This window comes from Palaemon carinicauda, chromosome 44 (assembly GCF_036898095.1).
Source record: "Palaemon carinicauda isolate YSFRI2023 chromosome 44, ASM3689809v2, whole genome shotgun sequence".
Taxonomy (NCBI): Eukaryota; Metazoa; Arthropoda; class Malacostraca; order Decapoda; family Palaemonidae; genus Palaemon; species Palaemon carinicauda.
This window is the reverse complement of record NC_090768.1, coordinates 7,521,787-7,544,440: the sequence shown is the minus strand read 5'-3', so window position 1 is coordinate 7,544,440 and position 22,654 is coordinate 7,521,787. Positions and strand designations below refer to the sequence as shown.

Genomic DNA, 22,654 nt, shown 5'->3' with positions numbered 1-22,654 from the left:
TGATGACTGCTGATGACTCAGCAGCTACACCTGTAGGCTTCCCCAAACCCTCCATTCTTAAATCACAAGGATATTGAGATTGCAGACACTACAAGAAATTATCAACCTTGAGCGGGATTCAAACCCCAGTCCTGTAAATGCTAGGCAGGAACGTTTCCAATAGGTCATTGTTTTCAGCTTCAATGGTGTTCGCAGGACTTCATAAAATTCTCAGACTTGAAGATACTTCTTTTGGTCAAAGGCAAATAATTGTTGATAATGCTGACCTTTTAGTATCAAAAGATCACATACATCTGCCACGCTTATGAGTCAATGTCTACTCCTAATCGTATAATGAGGTCGGACACGCAAGGGATTATACTAAATATAACAATTCTAATCACAGATATATTACCGCATGAAAATACCAGATATAATAGATATTCTTTTAACGTTATTTGATTCAATGATTTCATTCGCAAAAATATAAAGACTATGATGAAACTTCTTTGGATTGAAGCTATATTTTTACTATTCACTATGTGTGCATATAACGTTTTATAGAGAAAGATCACCAAAGATTACAAATATAGTCGGATGCAATTTAACGATTCATAGTTGGCTAGGTCAAATCTTATCTCTGTCATCAATTAAAAAAGCATGCTTCTGTCAATCATTCTATTTAGGATAATAGAGTTATTCATTATAATGGAAACTGGTAAATTTGTACGATAACCAGCCTAATGGAATTTAAGTATTGCGCAGATATAGTTTTTAGAATTTTTTTTTTCTTTTTTTTAACATGCATTGAAATTGATAAAAAAAAAAATATCAATATTCGTATTCCCCATGCTACCGAGAGTTTATATTTTTTCGTTTATTACTATTACTAAATAACTAAGTGATATAAACATTGTAATAATGTTGTACTTTAAAGTTCCAAATTTATATTGGAGCAATGTATACGAACATTCAGCGTTCATGATGCATCGTTATAAACAGATATGAATAATATATAGATGCAGTTAACTTATTCATAACTGTTGAGTGCAAGTTTAAGCTTTTGTGCTTGCGTATAGGTTCAGAAAATAACATTTTTATTACCTAGTTTTTGCCAATAATAAACTATAGTGAAGTAGGTGTGTTGAAATATAAAATCAATCAATTTATCTTCGTATAGTATTCACATTAAGTAGCGAATCATTTTCAAAGTAGTAGTAGTTCGGATAAAAAGTATTATAAAAAATTGCAATGCTTTAAGAATAACAATTTAGTTTTGCACCAGTTTTTAACAGCAAAATTTTGTTTAATTTAGGTTACTAAAATAAATCAAATGAAATATATGAAAAAACCTTAAGAAAAAAAAAAAACATTATAGGTCAAATCCTTGATGTAAGGTATAGGACGAAAATCAATTTCAAATGGATATATTTTCTCACTTAAATTTATAATGATAATGAACTGAGCAATTATGAAGACGTAACGAAGATCTGTCACAAGTCAATGTCTTGATTTGCGGTGTGGAACAAACTTGAAAATTTTCAATGATGACGTAAGACCTTCCTAAAGGAAAGGTTCATTTAAGAATAACTAAACTGTCTTAGATTTTTTATGGGTGAAATCGGGGTATAAAATAAAATAAACATACTTATAAATGGGATTTCTCAACTATCTCTTCATTGGAAAACGTTTAAATCTAATTCAATGATAAAAAAACACCAGATTCTGCGAACGAAATCTATATATAAAAAGATAAGATAGAGTAGTATGAAAGACAGCTCAAGAAGTCACTACCTCTGATAACCCCGTGACGAAAGCAACCAAATTGGTAAACTAAGTTTATGGCCAGTTAAACGTGTTATTAATTCAAGCTCGCCTTGACTACCATATCAGAAATACCGCCAATAGCCTTAGCATTAATTACACAACATCACTCGGTGCTCTCGTGTATAACAGGTCAATGTTACAACCGTATATTTCCATCTTCGAACCAGGTCACTTGCTTGGTCAGCATAACTATAATATTAAAATGGAAAAATTACCTTTACCTGGATTTCTCCTCTTTGGTTTGGAAGACACTATTAAGAGAAAAGGGATACAGAATAATTACAGGTTTATAACTAAATGTTTTCCTCACTTTTCAAATTATTATTCATCTTGATTAATCTAAGACCCAATGATTAATATAAGAAATGGAAGATTGATATCTCTGCAAAGTAGAGCCGTATTTTTCATCCAAATTTTGGTTCTTTTTATACAAAGAATTAAGATGACGATGGTCAATAAATTGGTGAATAATATGAAAAATCAATGGAAAGTTATACAACCTAGTTTCTATACTTGAACCCTTACTTACTAAGACAGTTTTTCTCTCCCTATGTTTAGATATGATTGCCATCATTCCATTAGAGATGAATCCTAGAGATCGATGAAAATTACGTACCTCGCGAGAGGACAGCAAGCACTGGCAAAGCCTTTACATCACAATGGAATTTCTTGATATCTGTAGTTCTTTACTCTATGGTTTCTGTGTCTCTGATCTGTCTCGCTGAAGCCTGTAACAAGATAATATTTGTTTTTGCCTAGAACTATGCTACATTATTACTCAAGTGTGAAACAGTTCAGTTATATCTTTCAAGTAATGATCTTAAAAAAGATTATCTTCAAACTACTAACATTTTTTTAAGTGTTAAACTACGTTACCGAATATGGCCACTGGAACTGATAGACGACTATTGTTTTTTTTTTTTTAATGGACTTCACTGAAATCTAACTCTTTATGGCAAAACATCACACATCGTTCATCATATTGCCTAAGTTTGCCAGTATTCATCTGCAAAAGTTCTCTAGAAAATATTGTCGTTTTGAGGTATGTCCATCACCGTAGCTGCCTCGGGAGATGGGTGGAGTTAAATTGTCGCATTATCTCTACTTCCATTAAACTTCGTAGTGCTTCTGTTTGCCAACGTCCTCGTGTGATTCTCCAGTCTCTATTTTCTGCTGACGAAGAAACTGGTGTCGACGAGCAGTTTCACTGCGGGTGTTGTGTAGTCTCCTGGCCTCCACAGTACTTCGACTCGTGGAGCCACCACTTCTCACAGAGCCGTGTCTCGTGTTGCCCCCGCCACCCGTACTGTGGTGGCGAACGTGAGTGCGACGATGCGCGGCAGTGGCAGTGTCTATAGTTTCGCTACGCCTGACTCTCCGGGAGGGACGAGGGCGTCGGGATTCTCTGAAGGAACCACTCATTGCTCTGGCGGACACGCTGGCTGCGTCTCGAGAGCCCCAGGTGTCGTGTGATATTCCTAAGAGGCTCAATGTCTGATGATCTGATGTGGAGGTTTGCTTGTCAACTTTGACGCATGACAGACCCGATGGACCCGCTGCTTCAAGGTCTGGGTCGAGCAATGGACTGGCCGCAGAGGCCTCGTCGAAGTCCATACGAGTGTTGCTCGGTGAGCGGCTCTGGTCGCGGACTGCAAGAGTTACAGAGCACTGGGGGAGGTGCAGGTCCATGGCCAACGAGGCATCACTGCCCCCAGCCTGGTGAACACCTGTAGCAGAAGCACCTAGTTCCAAATCTTCATCGCCACGCCCACCGATGAAAGCAGGATAAGTGGCTGTGTAGACCTCACGCACCGCTGGGTTATCGACGGACATGGCTTGGCGAGGAAGATTGTTGGGGGTAAGACGGCGTCTTGGGCTTTGTGGCGGGTGTGCGGGTCTGGCGTGCACTCGCAGTACTCGGGGAGGCTCGATGACGCGTCGCTCATCCTGCTGGAAAGGCCGCACCAAAGAAGGCGCAGAAGGACACTTGACCAATTGTGGTCGGGAGCCACGGGCGTCGTAATACTCGGCCGCAGAATCCATGCTGGTTTGCAAGTTTTTAGAAAACTGAATGAAAGCAAAAGTCATGGCACGGCGGGACAGTTCTCGACCACTCTGGTGCCTCATAAGCTCACTGCCATATAAACCCAGGGTTTCCCACTTGGTCTGCGACGACGAATTTCGCACACCCGTGTCTTCCTGGCGACTGTTCCGTTCGGGGAAAGTCTTACGGAATCTGGCTGGCACAATCTTGGCCGCACTGTCCCTCGCCTCAAACGTCATTACACAGGCAGCCACTATTACAAAACCTGGAAAGCAAAAATTTAACATTAAATCACAATAGAGGAAAAACCTGAAGATATGTTCATGCAAGTAACAAAAAAATGTATTATTACTAGAAAGTAATAATTAAATGCCACTGTCCCTTGCCTCAAATGTCATTACACAGGCAGCCTGGAAAACAGAAATTCTACAGATTAAATGACAATAAAAGAAAAACCTGAAAATATATCCATACAGGCAAAAATAGGCATTACTGCTGAAAAATAATAATTAAATGCTGCTGTCCCTAGCCTCAAACGTCATTACAAAGGCAGCCACTGTTACAAAACCTGAAAACAGAAATTTTACAGATTAAATAACAATAGGGGAATAACCTGAAAATATGTCCATACAGGAAAAAGAAAGGCATTATTGCTGAAAAGTAATATTTAAATACCAGTGTTCCTTGCCTCAAACGTCATTACAAAGGCAGCCACTGTTACAAAACCTGATAAACAGAAATTTTACAGATTAAATGACAATACAGGAAAAATATGAGAGTATGGTCATACAAGTATGAAAAGGTTTTTTTTTTTTAAATTAACATTGAAATAGCACACATATCTCAACAATCAAATAAGATTATATGCATTCGAAATTACCACATTGAAAAAATATGAGAATATGTCCATACAAGTATCAAAAGCAATAATTTCGGAAAGTTAATAATCAAACAATTGTGCTCTAGTCTTGGGTAGTGCCATAGCCACTGTACCATGGTCTTATACTGTCTTGGGTAGAGTTCTTTTGCTTGACGGTTCATTCGGGAACACTATTCTATCGTATTTCACTTCCTATTTTCTTTTTAAAGTTTTTATAGTTTTCAATGTTGTTACTCTTCTTAAAATATCTCATTCTGATAGTTCATTACTTCACTTGTAGTTTATTCATTTCATTGTTTCCTTTCCTCATTGGGCTATTTTTCCCTATTTCGGCGGGCTTTTAGCATCCTTCTTTTCCAACAATAGTTGTAGCTTAGCTAATAATAATAATAATAATAATAATAATAATAATAATAATAATAATAATAATAATAATAATAATAATAATAATCAGAGATTTCAGACCTCCGCCAAAGGTTAATGGATTCGTCCATGGCATTAGATATATATGTGGTGGAAATTTCGTCAAAATCCGTCAGTTTATTTTGCCATTATCTGTAAAATGGAGAAATTTGGAAATCCAGATTCGGATCATCTCTAAAATTTAATGGGGTCATCCATGACCTAAGATCTATTTGGGGTGAGAATTTCGTAAACATCCGTCGAGTAGTTTTGACGTAATCTTGTCCACAGACACACAGACAAATAAATAAACAGACTCGAAAACATAGTCTCCTTGAAACAGCGTATAGATCTCAACTTGACAAGCAAATAAAATCATATGAATTCATAATTACCGACCAGAAGTTAATTCATTACGCATACCACTAAGTTTTCAGGAACGTGAGCTGGGTACTAAAGCGATCACCCCGTTAATGGACGGACGGAGTTAACGATATTAAGGGTGATTTTAAGGGCCTCACACATAGGAGAAGGAAAGTGTTCATTCTCTAGAAAAGGTCCTTTTGCCCACATTATAAATAGCTTCCGTCCTTAGGCCTAAGGGGTTAAAATGAAAACTTCTACTAAAATTTTGGTGTTATACAAAACCGGGTCTAAGGCAAGGTAAAGAATTTTTTTATCGCTTGTCTAGAAATGGATGACTTGTAAAAAAGGACAAAAAAAATTATATAACGAACAAGTGAGATAAAACTATTATTTTCATATTGAAAATACAAGGTTTTCAAATGCAAAAAATCTACATGAATTTTGGTGTTATCTAGTGTATAACTATTTCAAAGGTGAGCTAATCAACTGAAGAATTTTATTGCTTGTTAAAAAACGGATGACGACTTATAAAATAATGAACAACACAAATGGAGCAAAATTTACACAACGAACAAGTGAGGTAAAAATACAAATTACTTTTATATTACAAAAAGAATTCCAGGGAAAGTAGTCAGAGACCTCTAAAGTAATAAACATTTTAATAGATAACTTTATACTTAAGCAATAATGCACTTATAATCTTCTTTAAAGCTTTCCTGACATAAGATAAAAAATGTTCAAATGATATCCAATCGACTTTCTGGAATATAAAATATCAGATCGTATAGTCGCCTCAAAGACTCCGGCCGGAATAAGCCCTACCTCCTGATGACGTCACAACCAATCACATTGCAAACCACATTAGCAGCGGCTATGACGTCATCAGGGGTGGGGCTTATTTCGCCCGGAATCGCTGCGGGGATTATAGTCAAAGCAAGATTCTAGAGAGAGAAAAAAAATGTCTACCATTGAAGAAGTCACAGTATCGTATTTTTTTTTTTTTTGGTAAAATGAGATAATTAATGAAAACAAAGTATCAGCATCTACATTTCAGTCTCCAGACGCAGACTGGATGCATTGATAATGAAATAATACTTTGTAAAACTAGGATATTTTCAGCCGCTACAACGGCAACTTCACATTCTTTAGTACATTCGAGATTCTGCAGATGCTGTAGATCAATAAGGAGAGTTAATTTGCATAATGTAATATGCAATCATTAGTAGGACTATAGAAACCTACACTTTTGAAAAATTGTGGGGTATAAAATTTCAAAGACTAAAAGATATGTAAATGACACGGAGGCTGACATTTACACACACACACACACACACACATATATATATATATATATATATATATATATATATATATATATATATATAAGAATGGATGACGACTTGTAAAAAAGGAACAAAAATCTACACAACCAGCAAGTGAGATAAAACTATTATTTTCATATAAAAAATACAAGGTTTTCAAATGCATAAAATCTACATAAATTTTGGTGTTATCTATAACCGGTTCAAAGGTGAGCTAATCAACTGAAGAATTTTTGTTCCTATTTTACAAGTCATCATCCATTCCTAGACAGGCAGTAATATATATATATATATATATATATATATATATATATATATATATATATATATATATATATATATATACACACACAACATAAATACATGTATATGAGTATATACTGTATATCTTCACGTATATATATACTGTACATGTATTCACAAATATCAACATACCTCACACATAAATATATACAGTACATACCACCATACTGTATATCATAATATATACGTTTGATAAATTATTTGAATAAATAAGGCTAAGTGCATTTTCACAGTTGATTTTCATTCACACATCGTTTTCATTGCACATTAAAAATTTTATTCTACCCCACATTGTTAAACATTTTGAAATGAGAGAAACAAAATCCACTCCCATATTTAAAAAAAAAAAAAAAAAAAAAAATTATACATAGACTTAATTGGACAAAAGCTTCTTTTCTAATATTAAAAACTTTAATTAGTCCAACTTTCTCTGAAATCCTCGTTGTGTAAATGGTAGTTATTATTGTTCGATCCCTGAATCAACTATGGAAATAAGTACCATGGTTGGACGGTTGTCTCAAACTTCAGTATTATCTCTATAGGGGAAAACAATGAAATATGAATATCTGCTAGAGAGAGAGAGAGAGAGAGAGAGAGAGAGAGAGAGAGAGAGAGAGAGAGAGAGAGAGAGAGAGAGAGAGAGAGAGAGATAGGAGTACTCAGTACTCTATCCAAATATAGAAAGACCTTCTTATTATTATTATTATTATTATTATTATTACTAGCCAAGCTACAACCCTAGTAGGAAAAGCAAGATGCTATAAGCCCAAGGGCTCCAATAGGGAAAATAGCCCAGTGAGGAAAGGAAATAAGGAAATAAATAAATGATGAGAACAAATTAACAATAAACCATTCTAAAAACAGTAACAACGTCAAAACAGATATGTCATATATAAACTATTAACAACGTCAAAAACAGATATGTCATTTATTGAATAAATCTACCTCGCAGTAAGTGAAATATTAAGTGAAATACCCGTAGACATACATTAATTCCAGGTAACAAATATGTGTTCAAGTCTCTTTGTGATTAATTTTCCCCTGCTTGGATGCTAAATTCAAATGTAACATGTAATTTAATTTTATTCCTTCATTCAATTTCATAAAATTGGTCTTCCTAGTTAAGTTTATATAATAAAGATTATATTATTACGATATTTATTGGACACCAGGTTCGGAAACACAATACTCTGGAAAGAACGCTACTAATTGGATCAGTCTATGGTACAAGAACGAGAGGAAGGCCTAAAACTAGATTGAGTGACAATATCATGGAGATATGCGGGCTAACGATGGTGGAGTTGGAAAGGAAGGCTCAGGACCGGAATGAATGGAGAAGTTTTGTGCAGAGGGCCACGGCCGTTCGACATCGAACACCCCGTACTTGATGATGATTATTACGAAGAATAAATTCATTGTTTATCCTCAAGTTAAATAAATAACTTGAGAAAAATATATTGTTAAGTAACTTATGAGGAATAAGTTTTTTCAAGCTATGGAGTCACAGTAAACCTATGTAAAAAAAAGTTGTATTTTCGGTTGAAAATCATTATATCTTATTATTAATACTAAGTTCTAGTTATTTGATTTTATATCTATAATAATTTCTTTAGCAGGAATATATATATATATATATATATATATATATATATATATATATATATATATGTACATATATATAAATATATATATATATATATATATATATATATATATATATATATATATATGTGTGTGTGTGTGTGTTTGTGGTGTATAAATACATATAATTCTTACACAAAGAGTGTGAATATATCCGTGACTTAGGGATTTCATTTTATTGGTAAGAAGTTCTCAGAAAAAAATACAAAATTAATGAATAGGAATAAAGATAAATATCTATAGTACATAAACAAGGCAATTGTCACTTTTGGAAATAATGACTATGGGAATTGTTATCATTGACATTATTGAATTGAAGGAGAAAACTAGTTAAAAAAAAAAATCAAAGTTGGACAGCGTACTGGAATGACATTTAAAGACAAATACAGCCGCTGAGAGGGAGATGGAATAAGAGCTTTTGCATCAACGACTAAGTTTAGAGAAGGAAAACTATGCGGGATCCAGCAGGGGTTACACTTGTCAGATTTTGATCTGTTGCTCATTCTAAAAAGCAATGAATAGAGCGAAGGTAATTTAATTATATTTTTCATTTCTGTGTAATACCGCTGGTAATAGACCTGTCTTCCTATGTAAATTTAAAAAATCAAAATGGTGATAAACAAAAGGATTTCGGGGCATGTAAGGAATATTACTCCATTTTAATATTCAAGGATCGATGCTGTTTCAGTTCTGTTCATGAATCTAATTTAATAATGTATGTTCCTAATAGAGTCCATTTTATACAAGAAATAAATATAAGTAAAATAATACATCTCATTAACAATCCAACAGCCATTGCAAAAAAATCTATATATATAATCATATAAATGCTAGAGTGGGCGCTGGAGATGTAGAAGGTGTCATTGGGAAGTATGGCGTACCAGGTGAAAATGACAGTGGTGAGAGACTGGTAGATATGTGTGTTGAGCAAGAGATGGTGATAAGTTCTAGATTTTTCAAAAAGAAGTATACATGGGTAAGAGTGGCAAATGGAAGAGTGATAGAAAGGGCGTTAATGGATTATGTGTTGATAACTAAAAGAATGTTTGGAAGATTGAAAGACGTGCACGTGTTTAGGGGTATGGCTAACGGTATGTCTGATAAATTTTTGGTGGAAGGAAAATTAGTTGTAGCAAAAGAGTGGGGTAATAGAGTAGGTGGATGTAAAAGGGAGCTAGTGAGGGTTGAAGAGCTAATAAAACCGGGGGTAAAAAGTATATATCAAGAAAGGTTGAAAGTGGCATATGACGAAGTGAAAGTAAGAGAAACGGGCAATTTAGAGGAGGAGTGGAAGTTAGTAAAAGAAAATTTTGTTGTGATTGCAAGTGATGTGTGTGGCAAAAGGTTTGTTGGAGGCAGCATGGGGAAGGGCAGTGAATGGTGGAATATAGGAGCGAAGGTAAAAGTGGAAGAGAAAAAGAGGGCTTTTGAAGAATGGCTGCAGATTACTAGTGTAGAGACGTATGAAAGATATAAAGAGAAAAATATGGAAGTAAAGCACAAGGTAAGTGAGGCAAAGAGGGCGGCTGACCTGAGGTGGGGTCAGGGATTGGGTTATTCATATGAAGAGAATAAGAAGTTTTGGAAAGAAGTGAAGAGAGTAAGGAAGGCTGGTTCAAGAATTGAAGAGACAGTGAAAGATGGAAATGGGAGGTTGTTAAAATGAGAGGAGGCAAGGAAAAGGTGGGCGGAATATTTTGAAAGTTTACTGAATGTTGAGGATAATAGGGAGGCAGATATAATTGCTGTTGCAGGTGTTGAGGTGCCGGTGATGGGAGATGAGAATGAGAGAGAGATTACAAGAGAGGATGTGAGGAGAGCACTAGATGAAACGAGAGTAGGAAAAGCATCTAGTATTGATGGTGGGAGAGCTGAGATGTTGAAGGAAGGGGGTGTGACTGTACTTGAATGGTTGGTGAGATTGTTTAATATGTGTTTTGTGTTGTCAATGTTACCAGTAGATTGGGTTTGTGCGTGTATTGTACCACTATATAAGGGTAAGGGAGATGTGCATGAGTGTTGTAATTCAAGGGGTATTAGTTTGTTGAGTGCGGTGGGAAAAGTATATGGTACAGTACTGATTAATAAGATTAAGGATAAAACAGAGAATGCAATCTTGGAAGTACAGGGTGGTTTTAGAAGAGGTAGGGGTTGTATGAATCAGATTTTTACAGTTAGGTAGATATGCGAAAAATATTTAGCAAAAGGTAAGGTGGTGTATGTTGCGTTTATGGATCTGGAGAAAGCGTATGATAGAGTTGATAGGGAAGCAATGTGGAATGTGATGAGGTTATATGGAGTTGGTGGAAAGTTGTTGCAAGCAGTGAAAAGTTTCTACAGAGGTAGTAAAGCATGTGTTAGGATAGGAAATGAAGTGAGTGATTGGTTTCCGGTGAGAGTGGGGCTGAGACAGGGATGTGTGATGTCGCCGTGGTTGTTTAACTTGTATGTTGATGGAGTGGCGATAGAAGTGAATGCTCGAGTGCTTGGACGAGGATTGAAACTGGTTGACGAGAATGACCATGAATGGGAGGTAAATCAGTTGTTGTTTGCGGATGATACTGTACTGGTTGCAGACGCGGAAGAGAAGCTTGGCCGATTAGTGACAGAATTTGGAAGGGTGTGTGAGAGAAGGAAGTTGAGAGTTAATGTGGGTAAGAGTAAGGTTATGAGATGTACGAGAAGGGAGGGTGGTGCGAGGTTGAATGTTATGTTGAATGGAGAGTTACTTGAGGAGGTGGATCAGTTTAAGTACTTGGGGTCTGTTGTTACAGCAAATGGTGGAGTGGAAGCGGATGTACGTCAGAGAGTGAATGAATGATGCAAAGTGTTGGGGGCAGTTAAGGGAGTAGTAATTAATAGAGGGTTGGGCATGAATGTAAAGAGAGTTCTGTATGAGAAAGTGATTGTACCAACTGTGATGTATGGATCGGAATTGTGGGGAATGAAAGTGGCGGAGAGACAGAAATTGAATGTGTTTGAGATGAAATGTCTAAGGAGTATGGCTGGTGTATCTCGAGTAGATAGGGTTAGGAATGAAGTAGTGAGGGTGAGAACGCGTGTAAGAAATGAGTTAGCAGCTAGAGTAGATATGAATGTGTTGAGGTGGTTTGGCCATGTTGAGAGAATGGAAAATGGCTGTATGCTAAAGAAGGTGATGAATGCAAGAGTTGATGGGAGAAGTACAAGAGGAAGGCCAAGGTTTGGGTGGATGGATGAAGTGAAGGAAGTTCTGGGTGATAGGAGGATAGATGTGAGAGAGGCAAGAGTGTGCTAGAAATAGGAATGAATGGCGGGCGATTGTGATGCAATCCGGTAGGCTCTGCTGCTTCCTCCGGTGCCTTGGAAGACTGTGGAGGTAGCAGCAGTAGGGGATTCAGCGTTGTGAAGCTTCATCTGTGGTGGATAACGGGGGAGGGTGGGCTGTGGCACCCCTAGCAGTACCAGCCGAACTCGGTTGAGTCCCTTGTCAGGCTGGGAGGAACATAGAGAGGAGAGGTTCCCTTTTCTGTTTCATTTGTTTAATGTCGGCTACCCCCCAAAATTGGGGGAAGTTCCTTGGTATATGTATGTATAATCATGTAACTCCCTCCCCTAAAAAAAAAATAAGACAGGTTCCATGTACAGTTGTACAAAGAAGTTCCTGGTGCACTTCACTCCAAAGAAGTGCTTCCTGTCACACCCTAACTTCGCAGAGAGTGACCAAACAGATAGTACAGGGATTGATGGAACTCAACATGCAGCAAGGGTGTGACTATACTCAATTTTTTCAATGAGGTGCATTTGCACTTACTCGCAGCGGTGCCCTTTTAGTTCGGAAAAGTTTCCTGCTATCTGATTGGTTAGAATTATCTTGCCCAATCAATCAGCGATCAGGACACTTTTCCGAGCTAAAAAGGCACTGCTGCTAATCTGTGAAAATCTGCCTCACTAAAAAGAATTGACTATAGGTGCACTTCCTCAGAGCGAGGTGTACCATGAATTCCAGAGTCCAATTGCGCCTAAATTGATAAGGACATAAGAAGTGCTAGCCATACCTCCAAATCCCATGACGATGGGTCCGACGTAGGATAACTTGTTGAGTCCAAACCCTCCCTCGGAAGGGAAGACCATGCCCATGCCGGGCCTACTGCCGGTGAAATTACCACCAAAGGCACTGGTGGAGTTGATGATGGTAGTGGGTGTCGAGGTGTTGAGGGCGTTCGTGATGTTGCTCCCGGAACCGTTTTGGGGGCTGGACGGTGGGTGGGTTCGAGATCCTGTGGTGTGAGGCGGGAGGGGCAGAGGGTAGTTGTTGGTCGAGTTGCTGACGCTCAGGGGCACCGTGTTGTTCTGAGTAGCTTGCCTTCGGAGCTGGGCCTCCTCTGCGTAATAACCTGCAGGGGGAGAAAGGAAATGGTAAATGCTTCAGCTAAAAAGAACTCGTTGAAATAATTCAATCTTTATTATTCTTATTTCTTTTATTAATTCAAGCAAATGAAGACGAAACTGTAGTTTGAAAAAATCCAGTTTATTTTACTTTAACCATCTTTGATTTTTTCCGGGTATTGGGACTATATAATGGAATTAGTTTGACAACCCTGTTAGCAGATCTACAAATATATACATTTGATATCATAAATTTCTTAGTTATCCTTAAATTCAGGGACTATCTACATCATTCTATTATTTACATATTCGGATATAGATTACCATGACATTGGAACATGAAACAAGTTTGACGAAATGTTTAAGAGTTAATGCCAATATCCAAATACTATCCAAGACACCATACTTAATATTAAATTTTTCCATTGATTCAATTGCAAAATGGGAAAATCAATTAAAAAGAATTATAATATATGGGAAAATATTTGCAGATCAAGATAATAAAGATATTAAATAGGTATTAAACCAGTATGCTGTGTCAACCATTATGGGTAGCTACGTACTTAACGTATTCGAGAAAAGCAAGGGCATATTTAGTATATTTTTATCCAATGAAATTGAACACTACAGAATATATAATTACTAAGTCACATTTTAAATGGCCACTGGGTAAATATATATATATATATATATATATATATATATATATATATATATATATATATATATATATGATACTTCTTCTTTGCTCAGGGGTTAACTACTGCACTGTATTTGTCCAGTGGCTACTTTCCTCTTGGTAAGAGTAGAAGAGACTTTAGCTATGGTAAGCACCTTTTCTGGGATAAGGACACTCAAAAATAAAACCATTGATCTCTAGTCTTGGGAAGTGCCATAGCCTCTATACTGTGGTCATCTACTGTCTTGGGCTAGAGTTCTCTTGCTTAAGGGTATACTCGGGCGCACTATTTTATTTCTCTTTCTCTTATATTATTAAGTTTTATAGTTTGTATATGAAAGATTTATTTTAATGTTGTTACTGTTCTTAATATATTTTATTCTAATTCTTCACTACTTCTCTTGTAATTTACTTATTTCCTTTCCTTACCTGGCTATTTTTTCCTGTTGGAGCCCTTGGGCTTATAGCATCCTGCTTTCCCAACTAAGGTTGTAGCTTAGCTAATAATAATAATAATAATAATAATAATAATAATAATAATAATAATAATAATAAAGTAATAAAATAAAATAATAATGATGATAATAATAATAATAATAATAATAAATAAACAATAAATGATAATAGTAATAATAATAATAATAATAATAATAATAATAATAATAATAACAATAATAATAATAATAATACACTGAGATGGCATAGTAACCGTTTTTCAAGTAGTCATAATTTTTCTTTTTCTAGTTATTCCTGGTGTTTTGGAAAAGTGTTTTCTCAGATACGCGTTCAGAGAATACTCAGATTAAATATTTTCATAATTATATATATATATATATATATATATATATATATATATATATATATATATATATATATATATATATATATATATATATATACTGGTGTCAAGATCGGTTGCAAGAATTTAAAACTTTCATTCCTATTTCCTTATGGTGGTATTTTCAGGATTAGAATTCAAAAAATTTTCTAGTGTATTATAGATGTGAATAAATTGTAATTTTAGAATAAACACTTGCAATAAAAAGGGCAGTAGGACTACTATAAAGTATCATTATAAGTTATCGATGATAAATTTAATCTCTCCTGTAAAATAAATAGCAAGTGTCAGGCTATTATTATTTATAAGTATATATTTCTTTCTGATCTCACATAGCTGCAAGGCATATACCTTCTCTCTCTTTGACCTTGTCCCTCGGGTGGGGGGTGGGGGGGGGGCGAGGGAGTTGTCATACTCTAGTGACAGAGGGTACCCTGAGTAGTACACTCGGAAACCACAATATCCCACAGATTGCCGAAACTACTGTGTTGTAGTTAGGAAAGGGGGAAAGGGGTGGGAAGGGTTGAATCAATGTTTGCGTGTGTGCATATCAATCTAATTATTTAGCCGTCATTACTAACGGGTCGCGTACACTAACAGAATATACATTAGTAAAATCGGCTCTAGAATATTTGGAATGATGAAAAATTTATACAAATAACTGCACTACTTTTTTATAGCCAATTGTGACCTAAAATCCCACTACAAACTGGCATTTAAATGTTGCTACTTAAAAGTAGAATCTGGCCCCGCACCAAGCTAGGCATTCAGAAAGTCCCTCTACGGCTGTCGATCGTCTGGAGGATACGGCGAGCTGTCGATAACGGCTGTTGCCTATCTGTCGATATTTCGGAGAAGGCTCGATTGCACTCGCGTCAGAGACTGCCTCGGAGGAATCACAATCCTCCGTGTAATCATTTCCAAGTTAGATAGGAACTTTGCCGGGTTCAAAAATGGAATTTAGCAATAGAATTGAATCAAGAATCTTCACGGATATTAAAATTTTGCCTTAGGAATTTTTTTTCTTAAAATTTTGCCATAGGAAATTTTTTTCTTAAAATTTTGCCATAGGCATTTTTTTTTTTTTCAAATCCCGGGAATGAAATTTGTGATATATTACCCAAATTAATCATAAATGTGTATGCAAATCTTTTAAAAAGAAATTATTTCTGCTGTTAATCAAATCCTTAGAAATTACTAGAGGAAAGTTACAATTTTCCTTATCTATAACTTGATGTTGGATATGTTCTCATTACCTACTAAAAAACAAGATCATTTGGTATGACATTGTAAGATTTGTTAATTAACTAAAGTAAATTGGATTGAATAAAAGGAAAGCAACAAAATGTAAGCCATAGAAATACAGTTAAATGCCAGAAAAGAATGAGAATAGACCTTTTAAAAAGTGCAAAAAAAAAAGAAAAAAAAATAAAAAAAAATAAAAAATACGAGAGGTGACGGTGAGAAATAACTGCTATCGGAATATCGATTTATGAATGCACAAACAAAAGGCTCGGTGTGAGAAAAGGAAAAAATGTAAAAAGAAATATTGAAAAGGATATGGTGTTTCCGAAAATCAACAAACACAGCATGGAACAGCAAGAGAGAGAGAGAGAGAGAGAGAGAGAGAGAGAGAGAGAGAGAGAGAGAGAGAGAGACTTTTGAAAATGATATGAAAAGGAAATATTTATAAAAGAAAGGAAGTTAAGAATCAAAGTGAGTAATCATGATAATGTAAGTAGCGCAGACAACGTGTAAATTATAAAAGTCGTTTGTGGATAATGAGAAAGATTAATGATAATGGTGGCAAATTAGAAGAATGTGTACTAACTGTATCTGAGCATGATAAAATGAATGAATGAATGAATGAATGAATGAATGTATGTATGTATGTATGTATGTATGTATGTATGTATGTATGTATGTATGTATGTATGTATATATATATATATATATATATATATATATATATATATATATATATATATATATATATATATATATATAATTATAAACATATTTTTATGAATTTTGCAGGTAGAGTATGAATTAGAAGAAAATAAGGGTAAAAGATTTTAAAAGAATATTGCATCTGATTTGTGACCCTGGACGAGGAAAAGGTTTCAAGAGGAATTAAGAGAGAAGAATAATTATTGTTTGCTTGAATAAGATGACAGACTGTGAAAGTTATTGTACGAATAAAAGGTATCACATTAAACACGGCGTTTCGAAATGTTTCCAATACGGTGATGATTCAGAAATGAGACCAATAAAAGATGGATTGAAAGAGATGAGACCAATAAAAGATGGATCAAAGGTTTAAAGACCGCTCATGAATGGAAGAGGCAAAGGACAGTGACATTTCCCTATAAAGCAGGGCAATGCCCTAGAGACTGACCAAATATACATATCATCAGCGCCTGAGCCTTTTCTCCATTCAAGCTAGGACCAAGGAAGGCCAGGCAATGGCTGCTGATGACTCAGGAGATAGACCTACAGGCTCCCCCACACCCCACACCCTTAGCTCACAAGGATGATGAGGTTGCAGCGAACAAACAAGCTAATGAATTTAAGTGGGACTCGAACCCCAGTCTGGCGTTCACCAGTCAGGGACGTTACTACATCGGCCACCACAACCCTAAGAAACGAGACAAATAAAAGATGGACTGGAAGAAATGAAACCAATAAAAGATGGATTTAATGAAATGAGACCAATAAAAGATGGACTGAAAGAAAAGAGACCAATAAAAGACGGATTGAAAGAGATGAGACCAATAAAAGATGGATTGAAAGAGATGAGACCAATAAAAGATGGATTGAAAGAGATGAGACCAATAAACGAAGGATTGAAAGAGATGAGACCAATAAAAGATGGATTGAAAGAGATGAGACCAATAAAAGATGGATTGAACGAGATGAGACCAATAAAAGATCGACTGAAGGAAATGAGACTAACAAAAGTTGGATTGAAAGGAAAAGAGAGCAATAAAAGAGTAATTGAAAGAAATGAAACCAATAAAAGATGGATTTTAATAAATGAGAGCAATAGAAGATGGATTTAAAGACATGAGACCAACCGATAAAAGATGAATTGAAATAAATGAAACCAATAAAAGATGGATTGAAAGAAATGGAAATGAGACCAATAAAAGTTGGATTGAAAGAAATGAAACCATTAAAAGATGGATTGAAAGAAATGAGACCAATAAAAGATGGATTGAAAGAAATGAAACCAATAAAAGATGGATTGAAAGAAATGAAACCAATAAAAGATGGATTGAAAGAAATGAAACCAATAAAAGATGAATTGAATAAAATGAAACCAATAAAAGATGGATTGAAAGAAATGGAAATGAGACCAATAAAAGTTGGATTGAAAGAAATGAAACCAATAAAAGATGGATTGAAAGAAATGAGACCAATAAAAGATGGATTGAAAGAAATTAAACCAATAAAAGATGGATTGAAAGAAATGAGACCAATAAAAGATGGATTGAAAGAAATTAAACCAATAAAAGATGGATTGAAAGAAATGAGACCAATAAAAGATGGATTGAAAGAAATTAAACCAATAAAAGATGGATTGAAAGAAATGAGACCAATAGAAGATGGATTGAAAGAAATTAAACCAATAAAAGATGGATTGAAAGAAATGGAAATGAGACCAATAAAAGATGGATTGAAAGAAATGAAACCAATAAAAGATGGATTGAAAGAAATGAAACCAATAAAAGATGGATTTTAATAAATGAGAGCAATAGAAGATGGATTGAAAGAAATGAAATCAATAAAAGATGGATTGAAAGAAATGAAACCAATAAAAGATGGATTGAAAGAAATGGAAATGAGACCAATAAAGGTTAGATTGAAAGAAATGAAACCAATAAAAGATGGATTGAAAGAAATGGAAATGAGACCTATAAAAGTTAGATTGAAAGAAATGAAACCAATAAAAGATGGATTGAAAGAAATGAAACCAATAAAAGATGGATTGAAAGAAATGAAACCAATAAAAGATAGATTTTAATAAATGAGAGTAATAGAAGATGGATTGAAAGATATGAGACCAAACGATAAAAGATGGATTGAAAGAAATGAAACCAATAAAAGACAGATTGAAAGAAATGAGACCAATAAAAGATGGACTGAAATAAATGAAACCAATAAAAGATGGATTGAAAGGAATGAGACCAATAAAAGATGGATCAAAGGTTTAAAGGCCGCTCATGGATGGCAGAGGCAAAGGACAGTGGAACACTTTTCCTGCCTGTGGTACAAAAAGGCTTTTTACCTTTAATTCGCCTCTTTCAATTACAGTATAACTGTCCTTTCATGTCATATATATTTAATTATTCTCTTTATATTACTTTTGTTGCTTCACTTCTTGTCTCAAAACTATTTCTCTGACCCCTAATATATGAAAACTTTATAATACAGAAAACATGAATTAAGATTTTTGAGAAAAATGTTCTACGTTACATATATCTCTTTTTGATACCGACAGTATTGAACCACTTTTATATTTTTCGTTATTCTTCCTTAAAAAGAACATCATATTCCAGTTATTCCCCTGAGTATTTTTTTTTCAAATACCAAAGATAAAAAGAAATTTATGGCAGTGTAATATCGGGAAATTTGATTTACTATTTTTCCCATTACATTTATTCATTTGACCAAAGCCATTCTGAAAGGATTGAATAAAAAGAGGAGACTTTCTATAGGTTTCAGGATTGATGACAATTGAGCAGAGAGAGAGAGAGAGAGAGAGAGAGAGAGAGAGAGAGAGAGAGAGAGAGAGAGTAATCCGGCAAATTATCATAAAAGGCCAAAGAATCTTTTCGAGTCATGTCGTCCAAATTATTATACGTACAACGTTAAGGAATCTGTTCTCGATCACAAAGTCAACCTTTCCACCAAGGTTCTTCTTTCACTTTATATGACGGAAATTTGAACTCCGACAAAGCGCTCCAAAGGAAAGGGCTATGCCAACGAAGGCTAAAGGGTGGCTAAATCCTCTTGGAGAGGCGCGAAAAGCGCCACCCTGATGGAGAGTTCCAGGAAAGTCCATACCCTTCAAGAGGATCGTTTTTTCCCCAGTACTTTTCTTGTAAGGGAAATGTTACGTGATGCTCTCGTCAGGATGAGCGGTTATATAAGAAGTCTCGTCAGCGACTTGCTGGGGTAGTAACAACCAAACTAGCGATCGATTTCTCGTCATAATATTGCATATTGTACATCATCTGTTTGCATTTATAGAGACACCGTGTTGTCACCACAACATTGCATATTGATTATCATCTCTTTGCATCTAAAGAGACACCTGATTCTCATCACAACATTGCATATTGATTATCATCTATTTGCATCTAAAGTGACACCTGGTTCTCATCCCAACATTGCATATTGATTATCATCTATTTGCAGCTAAAGAGACACTTGGTTCTCATCACAACATTGCATATTGATTATTATCTCTTTGCATCTAAATAGACACCTGGTTCTCATCACAACATTGCATATTGGTTACCATCTATTTGCATCTAAAGAGACACCTGGTCCTTACCCCAACATTGCATATTGATTATCATCTATTTCCATCTAAAGAGACACTTGGTTCTCATCACAACATTGCATATTGATTACCATCTATTTGCATCTGAAGAGACACCTGGTTCTCATCACAACATTGCATATTGGTTACCATCTATTTGCATCTGAAGAGACACCTGGTTCTCATCACAACATTGCATATTGATTACCATCTATTTGCATCTGAAGAGACACCTGGTTCTCATCACAACATTGCATATTGATTATCATCTATTTGCATCTAAAGAGACACCTGGTTCTCATCACAACATTGCACATTGATTATCATCTATTTGCATCTAAAGAGACACCTGGTTCTCATCACAACATTGCATATTGGTTACCATCTATTTGCATCTGAAGAGACACCTGGTTCTCATCACAACATTGCATATTGATTATCATCTATTTGCATCTAAAGAGACACCTGGTTCTCATCACAACATTGCACATTGATTATCATCTATTTGCATCTAAAGAGACACCTGGTTCTCATCAGAACATTGCACATTGATTATCATCTCTTTGCATCTAAAGAGACACCTGGTTCTCATCACAGCATTGTATATTGATTACCATCTATTTGCATCTAAATAGACACCTGGTTCTCATCACAGCATTGCCTATTGATTACCATCTCTTTGCATCTGAAGAGACACCTGGTTCTCATCACAACATTGCCTGTTGATTACCATCTCTTTGCATCTGAAGAGACACCTGGTTCTCATCACAACATTGCACGTTGGTTACCATCTCTTTGCATCCGAAGAGACACCTGGTTCTCATCACAACATTGCACGTTGGTTACCATCTCTGCATCCGAAGAGACACCTGGTTCTCATCAGAACATTGCACGTTGGTTACCATCTCTTTGCATCCGAAGAGACACCTGGTTCTCATTAGAACATTGCACGTTGGTTACCATCTCTTTGCATCCGAAGAGACACCTGGTTCTCATTAGAACATTGCACGTTGATTACCATCTCTTTGCATCCGAAGAGACACCTGGTTCTCATCACAACATTGCACATTGATTACCATCTCTTTGCATCCGAAGAGACACCTGGTTCTCATCAGAACATTGCACATTGATTACCATCTCTTTGCATCCGAAGAGACACCTGGTTCTCATCAGAACATTGCCTATTGATTACCATCTCTTTGCATCCAAAGAGACACCTGGTTCTCGTCACAACATTGCATTTTGATTATCATCTATTTGCATCTAAATAGACACCTGGTTCTCATCACAATATTGCATAATGATTACCATCTATTTGCATCTAAAGAGACACCTGGTTCTCATCACAACCTTGCATATTGATTATCATCTATTTCCATCTAAAGAGACACTTGGTTCTCATCACAACATTGCATATTGATTATCATCTCTTTGCATCTAAATAGGCACCTGGTTCTCATCACAACATTGCATATTGATTATCATCTCTTTACATCTAAAGAGACACCTGGTTCTCATCACAACATTGCATATTGGTTACCATCTATTTTCATCTGAAGAGACACCTGGTTCTCATCACAACATTGCATATTGATTACCATCTATTTGCATCTAAAGAGATACCTGGTTCTCATCACAAAATTGCATATTGGTTACCATCTATTTGCATCTAAAGAGACACCTGGTTCTCATCACAATATTGCATAATGATTACCATCTATTTGCATCTAAAGAGACACCTGGTTCTCATCACAACATTGCATAATGATTACCATCTCTTTGCATCTAAAGAGACACCTGGTTCCCATCACAATATTGCATAATGATTACCATCTATTTGCATCTAAAGAGACACCTGGTTCTCATCACAATATTGCAACTTGATTATCATGTCTTTGCATCTAAATAGACACCTGGTTCTCATGACAACATTGCATAATGATTACCATCTCTTTGCATCTAAAGAGACACCTGGTTCTCATCACAACATTGCATAATGATTACCATCTCTTTGCATCTAAAGAGACACCTGGTTCTCATCACAACATTGCATAATGATTACCATCTCTTTGCATCTAAAGAGACACCTGGTTCTCATCACAATATTGCATAATGATTACCATCTATTTGCATCTAAAGAGACACCTGGTTCTCATCACAATATTGCAACTTGATTATCATGTCTTTGCATCTAAATAGACACCTGGTTCTCATGACAACATTGCATAATGATTACCATCTCTTTGCATCTAAAGAGACACCTGGTTCTCATCACAACATTGCATAATGATTACCATCTCTTTGCATCTAAAGAGACACCTGGTTCTCATCACAACATTGCATAATGATTACCATCTCTTTGCATCTAAAGAGACACCTGGTTCTCATCACAATATTGCATAATGATTACCATCTATTTGCATCTAAAAAGACACCTGGTTCTCATCACAACAT

At 35.5% G+C, this 22,654-nt stretch overlaps 1 protein-coding gene across 1 annotated transcript in view; it reads right to left on the bottom strand.

The window, feature by feature from the left end:
- Positions 1–1,438: 1,438 nt before the first annotated feature.
- LOC137634086 (uncharacterized) overlaps positions 1,439–22,654 on the bottom strand; it is a 200,901-nt gene continuing 179,685 nt past the window's right edge. The window contains exons 2-3 of the mRNA XM_068366301.1: positions 12,802–13,140; positions 1,439–4,115 (exon numbers count right to left, since the gene is read on the bottom strand). Coding sequence (XP_068222402.1) covers positions 2,917–4,115; positions 12,802–13,140 — 1,538 coding nt within the window. The 3' untranslated portion in view covers positions 1,439–2,916. The remainder of the gene's footprint in view (positions 4,116–12,801; positions 13,141–22,654) is intronic.